This window comes from Gekko japonicus, unplaced genomic scaffold (genome assembly GCF_001447785.1).
Source record: "Gekko japonicus isolate JY-2015 unplaced genomic scaffold, Gekko_japonicus_V1.1 scaffold924, whole genome shotgun sequence".
NCBI classification, from domain to species: Eukaryota; Metazoa; Chordata; class Lepidosauria; order Squamata; family Gekkonidae; genus Gekko; species Gekko japonicus.
This window is the reverse complement of record NW_015170303.1, coordinates 569,812-577,319: the sequence shown is the minus strand read 5'-3', so window position 1 is coordinate 577,319 and position 7,508 is coordinate 569,812. Positions and strand designations below refer to the sequence as shown.

The following is a 7,508-nucleotide window of genomic DNA, read 5'->3' as shown; positions in this document are numbered from 1 at the left end:
GGGGCTCTGAACTTACCTGGCTGCTTGCTCTGACTGAGGGCTGCTGGGAGCAGGGGGTGGGGCTTGTTGCATGTGCCTGCCCCCTGGGCTCTTTACTGCCGGAGCTCCTCTCCTGCACGCTCCTGCAGGAAATGACCCCCGCAGCCCCCAAAATGTCTGTAAAAGAAGACCTCAGATCTGAAACAGACCACAAAAGAGTTTAAAAGATAAAAGCCCTTAGTTAAAAGCCCATATTAAAAGTTCCCGCTGTTTTGCTGTCAAGGTGATACCGCAGAGTGGGATTCTTAAAATTTCATTCCCCTTTGTTTTACATTTGACCCACAGAGCAGACGAAGGAGCCAAAACGAAGCTGATTTCATTTTTCTCGACGAGGAACAGAACTCGCGCTGGCGCTGAGACAGGTATGGCGCGTGGGGGAGTGAGAAGCTGGGAGGGAGCAGATGGATAAGGGAGGGCAGCTGTTTATACAAAGCCAGGATTAGAAGTTTAATTATTTCACTTTTCAGTTCTGGATGACTCCCACTCGCCACTATAAAACAGCAGAAAGCCAGCGCTAGCAGCTCACTTTGCATGCAGAAGGTCCTGGGTTCCATCTCCCTTACCTCCAGGTAAAGGACCTCAACAACAGCAGCTACACGATCCATGGCAAGACTCTGGGCTCAACTGGACAATCCATGTCACATGAGTTCGGGTCTCCCCCCGCCTGTCCTGTCACATGTAACAGCAGGGGACTAACGTGTCGAAGTGCTGCAGGGCCAGTTTTGGCCTGTGAGTGTGGCCTGGGGAAAGGGGAACTTCAGCCTCTCCCCCACCCCCAATTTTCCCAATGCTTAATGTGTTCCCCCTGGACACGGCTACATCTGCACTGGAGAAGATAAAGGAGTATGACCTATCTACCAAATGTGTCTGGGTGTGTAGAGTACTGGGAACAGGACACTTGGGTAGTTGGGTAACGAACACAGGAAGCTGGACTGTGAACACAAGAAGTCAGACCCTTGATCTGTCATCATCGGTTCTACTGGCAGTCGCTTTCCGGGATCTCACGTAGAGGCGTTTCACCAGGGATTGGACCTGGGACCTTCTGCATGCAAAACAGACACTCCACCAATGAGCTGTGGCCCCTCCCCCTACACCCGCCTCCTATGTCCCTGTTATAGGATGAAACTGCTGTTTGTTTCCACGTTTTTTTTTAACTCAGTATCAAAATTAAGGGGAACACGCCCTGATCTGGATAGCTCAGGCAAGCCAGATCTCGGAAACTAAGCAGGGCCAACTCTGGCAAGTACTTGGATGGGAGGCCTCCTTCGAACACCAGCAGTCAGGAGGCGGGGGCAGGCTTGATTCAGCCACCTCTTTGAATATCCTCCAGGCCCCCAGTAGGGGTCAGTCACCAGAGGTTGCCATGACTTCAGGTGCACACAGTCACCAGAGGTTGCCATGACTTCCAGGTTCGCCCGTGCGCACACACACACATGAAAAATACAAAAATAAATAAATAAGGGAAACACAGCCTGGTTTTCTTGACTGGCTTAAAAACCACCACTTCCGTGCCTTTTTTAGCACTTTATGCACCTTGAATGCACTCGAGTGCATCTCGATTGCGCTCGAATGTGTGCCGTTGGTTTCAGGGAATGTGTGGATGACTCTCCAAGGGTTTTTAATGAGTTCTTAACGAGGACCTCAGAAACTATCGCAGGAGCTAGGATGCAACATGACTATGCGCAGTAATTGTGGCAGAGATTTCTTCTGTCGTTGAGCAGATGGATACTCCCAGGAAGCACAGTGTGCAGTTAAAAATTACGTGTTTCCTGACAGCAAAATAATGCTTAGGCCTAAGAGTAGGCTGCAAGCATTGTGTGATTTGTTACACCAGGGCACCGTGATCTTTTTTCATTTGCTTGTTGTTCGCCCCTCTACCAGGTTCTACCTTGGAGTTTCCTGAATACCTCTGCGAGTCTCTAGAAGTCCTCTGTCTGAATGACAACCACCTAGATGCCGTCCCCCAGTCGGTCTGCTTCCTCAAAGGGCTTTCTGAGCTTTACTTAGGCAAGTAAGTGAAGGAGAAACCTCCAGAAATCCAGCACAACCTGAAATGTTGCTAGTCTCCTCAAAACTACTTTTTTTTTTTTTTTTTATCCCCCCCCCCCCATGGCCAGGGCAGGCTCAGGGGCAGCTGACATATATGCAAAAATTAAAAACAGCAATATAATAAAAGCATTAAATCTTAAAACAGCAACCTAAGGTGCTGATAACAATTTCAGTAACAATGGCGAAGGCAAAGTAGTATTAACACACTAGTAAATGCAGTCGGTATTAGATTTTAGTGTCGGCGAAACTCAGGCTGTCAGTGATGGTATTGGGCCCAGGGCCTTGCTGTATTAGGTGTGGCACTAGGGTTGCCAGCCTTCTCCACCAATGAGCTGTGGCCCCTCCCCCCACACCCGCCTCCTATGTCCCTGTTATAAGATGAAACCGCTGTTTCTTTCCACGTTTTTTTAAAACTCAGTATCAAAATGAAGGGGAACACGCCCTGACCTGGATAGCCCAGGCAAGCCAGATCTCGGAAGCTAAGCAGGGCAAGTACTTGGATGGGAGACCTCCTTGGAATACCAGCAGTCGGGAGGCAGGGGCAGGCTTTATTCAGCCACCTCCCTGAGTATCCTCCAGGTCCCCAGTAGGGGGTCAGTCACCAGGGGTTGCCATGACGTCCAGGTTTGTGCGTGCACACACACACACACACACGAAAAATAGAAAAAAAATAAAAATAAGGGAAACACAGCCTGGTTTTCTTGACTGGCTTAAAAACTACCACTGCCATGCACTTCAGTGCCTTTTTTAGCACTTTATGCACCTTGAATACACTCAAATGTGTGTCGGTGGTTTCGGGGAATGTGTGGATGACTCTCCAAGGGTTTTTAATGAGTTCTTAACGAGGACCTCAGAGGCATTGTCATGCGCAGTGGTGTGAAGCTGGGCTCTTGTTGAGCAAACTATCACAGGAGCTAGGATGCAACGTGACCATGCGCAGTAATTGTGGCAGAGATTTCTTCTGTCGTTGAGCAGATGGATACTCCCAGGAAGCACAGTGTGCAGTTAAAAATTACGTGTTTCCTGACAGCAAAATAATGCTTAGGCCTAAGAGTAGGCTGCAAGCATTGTGTGATTAAACTTTTTTTTTTTTTTTTTATCCCCCCCCCCCCATGGCCAGGGCAGGCTCAGGGGCAGCTGACATATATGCAAAAATTAAAAACAGCAATATAATAAAAGCATTAAATCTTAAAACAGCAACCTAAGGTGCTGATAACAATTTCAGTAACAATGGCGAAGGCAAAGTAGCATTAACACACTAGTAAATGCAATCGGTATTAGATTTTAGTGTCGGCGGAACTCAGGCTGTCAGTGATGGTATTGGGCCCAGGGCCTTGCTGTATTAGGTGTGGCACTAGGGTTGCCAGCCTACAAGTGGGGCCTGGGGATCTCTTGCTTTTACAACTGATCTCCAGCTGACAGAGATCAGCTCCCCTGGAGAAAATGGCTGCTTTGAAGGGTGGACTCTATGGCATTGTACCATGCTGAGGCCCCTCCCCTCCCCAAACCCTGCCCTCTCCTGGATCCACCCCCCAAAGTCTCCAGGTATTTTCCAACCCAGACCTGGCAACCCTATGTGGCACCTTAATTAAAGGCCTGCGGAACTGTAGAAGGTCCCGCAGGGCCCTAAGGTCTTCCAGGAGCTCATTCCACCAGCGCGGAGCCGCTACTGAAAAGGCCCTAGCTCTAGTTGATGCCAGCCTGACGTCTTTAGGGCCCGGAAGGGCCAGACGGTTGTGGGATCCTGACCATGGTGCTCTCTGGGGAGCATGAGGGAAAGGCGGTCCCTCAGGTAGGTAGGCCCCTGACCATAAAGGACTTTAAAGGGAAGTGCCAGCACTTTGAAACGAATCCAGTATGCTATAGGCAGTCAGTGCAGTGCTTTTAGCGCAGGCTGAATGCGCTCCCGCATAGGGAGCTGTTTTCTGCACTAGCTGAAGCCTCCAGATTTGGGTCAAAGGCAGCCCCATGTAGAGAGTGTCACAGTAATCTAACCTCGAGGTGACCATTTCGTCACTGTCGCCGAGTCGTTGCGTTCAAGGAAGGGAACCAACTGCCTGATCAGCCGAAGGTGATAAAAGGCTGACTAGGCAGTGGCTGCTACCTGGGCCTCCATCGTTAAGCAAGCATCCAGGAGCACTCCCAAGCTCCTAACCTCTGACGCCGGCACCAACGGTACACCATCAGAAGTCAGGAGTGGGATCCCTCGCCCCGGGCCACCCCGACTCAGGCACAGGACCTCCGTAATCGTCGCATTCAACTTCAATCGGCTCAGTCTAAGCCAACCAGCCACGGCCGGCAACGCCAGGTCCAGATCTCCCAGGCTAGAGTCAGACTGACCGTTCAATGGCAGATAGAGCTGGGTGTCATCTGCATACTGGTGACATCCCAGCCCAGGCCTCCTGGCAATCTGGGTATTGTGTAGTGGGTTGCCGCATGGAGAAACGACAGACGACGACGTAGTGCATAGCACGCTTTATTAGGTACACAACAAGACGGGGGACAAACGGCCCGGGGGCCAACTATATACATCCCTGGGGACACACCCCTGGTCACCATTGGTGGGTTTGAATCTCCCGCCACGGATCCCATTGGCTCCCCAGTGGAGGGACTAGGAGCCTAGTCCCTATTGTTGTTCCAGAGTCAAGCTCTGGCAGCTCTGGCTGACCGCTGGCCCCCGGTGGCGGTCAGCATACACAACACTGGGCAAGGGGGCGCATACAGATGTTTGTTTCAGCAGAAATTATTGGGATCGTTTTGCTACAGAGTTATATGTTTCGGCTGGCAATTAGGGGAAGAGACTGTCTCTGTGGCAGAGGGCATAGTTGGCATGGAGAAGAGTCCAGTTCAATCCGTGGCACACGGACGCACGAAGCTGCCTTATTACTGAATCAGACCCTCAGTCCATCAAAATCAGTAGTGTGCTGCATGACGGAGTGAGCTCCCGTCTCTAGTTCCAGCTCCTGCCAACCTAGCAGTTCGAAAGCAAGACATTGCAAGTAGATAAACAGGTACCACTACGGTGGGAAGATAACAGCGTTCCGTGCGCCTTGGTGTTTAGTCATGCCGGCCACATGACCACGGAAATGTCTTCGGACAGCGCTGGCTCTTCGGCTTGGAAACGGAGATGAGCACTGCAACCCTAGAGTCGGATTCGACTGGCTTCCAAGCAAGGGAACCTTTACCTTTACTCAGACTGGCAGCAGCTCTCCAGGGTCTCAGGTGGACATTTTTCACTTCATTTCCTACCTGATTCTTTTAACTGGAGATGCTGGGCCTTGAACCCGGGACCTTCTGCATACCAAGCAGATGCTCTGCCTCTGAGCTACGGCCTCTCCAGGTAAAGGGACGTTTCAGGCGGCAGGTGCCTGGCAAGATCCTTGCTGGGCCTGAACGCCGTGGCCAGATGGAGTGCTGAGCGAGAGACCAACAGCCTGATGTACTATCAGGCAGGTTCGGATGGCGCTCCTTATCCCAGGCTGGCTCAGGCTTGCTGTACACGCAGAGCTCTTTTCCCCAGGACAGGGTTGGTGTGATTGCTGCTGTAGCACCCGTGCCTACAGAAATGGTTTCTGAAAAGTACGCAGACGGAGAGTGATTTCCGCAAAGCGTACCTTATTCAATCAGGAACAAGACGACTTTGGCCGGCTCGCAGGCCGGCTTATATTCCCTCAGAACCCACCACCCAAAACACACACCCCACTTCCCGATAGGTTATTTACAGTGGCCGAGAGTCCCATTGGCTTCTCGGCCAGGAACCTAGCCCTCTGGTTGGGGCGGGCTAGGATCCACCTGGTCCATTGTCTCTAGGAGCGAAGCTTGAGGTTTGTCTCTGGACAAGTCTGGACATGTCCGGACTTGTCAGGACTTGATACACTACAGTTTCCCCACAAAGACCAAGTAGGCAAGTGAAGACTCCCCACCCCTCAAGAAATCTCCCTAGCCTTTATCGTCGTTCTTATGTTTCTGTCAGAATATCTTGAGGCTTAGTCCAAGCCAGAAATATCCTTGCAGGGTGGAAGGAAGAGGAAGTGTGGTGGGTATCGTGGAGGGTGCATTCCTCCACCGTAGTCTGTCACCATTTCTAAACAAAGCAAGTCCCAGCAGGTGGCTTGGATGGCCCTTTGGCAGAGGAGGTTGGTCTAGGTTTGCTTGGTGGTTCCGCGTGGTCAAAATTTAACATCTTGACTGTTAAATGTAAAGTGTATTGAACGATGTTGTTGCAAACCGCCCTGAGCCCCGCGTAAGCGGGGAAGGGCAGTCAAGAAATCTAATGACATAAAGAAATAATAAGTAGTAGTTTTGTTACTGTCTCTTTGGGCTCTGGCGGTTAGGATGGCTATCAGTTATTAAGATGTGAAAAAAGGGAGGAAGTGGAAGGTTGCAACAGCTAGTTAAGTTATAAATTTATAAAAGACGACCCTGGTTAAAGTAGCTGGGGGGTAAACAAGGAAAATAAGGAAATTAACAAAAATTGAGAAAACCAAGCATATAAACAAATAAAAATGAATTAAAATAGGATAAAATAAGGGAAAAAAAAGATAGTGCTGTTGTAACATATAGAAAGTGTTTTAGCATTGCTTGTTGAGAGAGTAAAGTTGATAAGGAGAGACGGTCGGTTATACATCAGGTTATGGATTTAAAGCGACTATTAATGGATGGATGTAGTTACTATGTGAGGGCAGACTACTGGGTGAACGAGATGAGAGAGGAAAGTAAATAATGATAATTGTTGGTGTTGCTGCTGTATAGTTTATTTGTTGTATTGGGTGTAAATGGGAAGAGATGAATAATGATTAATTTACTATCGATGTGTGCATTACAGTGAAAATTCAATAAAAATATACTAAAAAAAAAAAGAAATAATAAGTTTTCTCTAGAAAAACAGGGGAAAGGCCAAAGCAGTTGAAGAGATATTCCTCGGAGTTTTGTTTAGAGGGAGTTTGGTGCCAGCTCTCCCCATCTCAGAAAGGCCATTGATGAGAGGGGTGTGTTTTATTTTTGTTTTATTTTTTTGCATAGTAACCGAGGCATCCAAGAGCTCCCTCCTGAACTCGGACAACTGTCTAATCTTTGGCAGCTGGATATCGAGGAGCTAACGATTGCCAACCTGCCGGCTGAGATCAGAAAGGAAGGTGAGCCTGCCTGTCCCCCGTGCGGTTTGAGCAGGGACGGAATCCAAACCCAAGTTTGTGGTGTGCTGGTTAGCATGCCTGCCTCGGATCTGGGAGACCCAGGTTCAAATCCTCACTCATGCCATGGAAGCTCACTGGGTGACCTTGGGCTGGCCATGTCCTCTCAGTCTAACCTACCTCCTAGGGTCGTTGTGAGGACAGAAGGGAGGAGAGGAGAACGATGTACTCCACTTTCCAGATTACCAAAATAATCTATCACCACACTCCGCAGTTTCATTAGGGCTT

At 49.5% G+C, this 7,508-nt stretch overlaps 1 protein-coding gene across 1 annotated transcript in view; it reads left to right on the top strand.

Moving 5' to 3' along the window:
- The window catches only part of LRRK1 (leucine-rich repeat kinase 1), a 102,558-nt gene that overhangs the window by 30,735 nt on the left and 64,315 nt on the right, over window positions 1–7,508 (top strand). Inside the window, exons 11-13 of the mRNA XM_015417967.1 lie at window positions 325–401; window positions 1,921–2,050; window positions 7,111–7,223. Coding sequence (XP_015273453.1) covers window positions 325–401; window positions 1,921–2,050; window positions 7,111–7,223 — 320 coding nt within the window. The remainder of the gene's footprint in view (window positions 1–324; window positions 402–1,920; window positions 2,051–7,110; window positions 7,224–7,508) is intronic.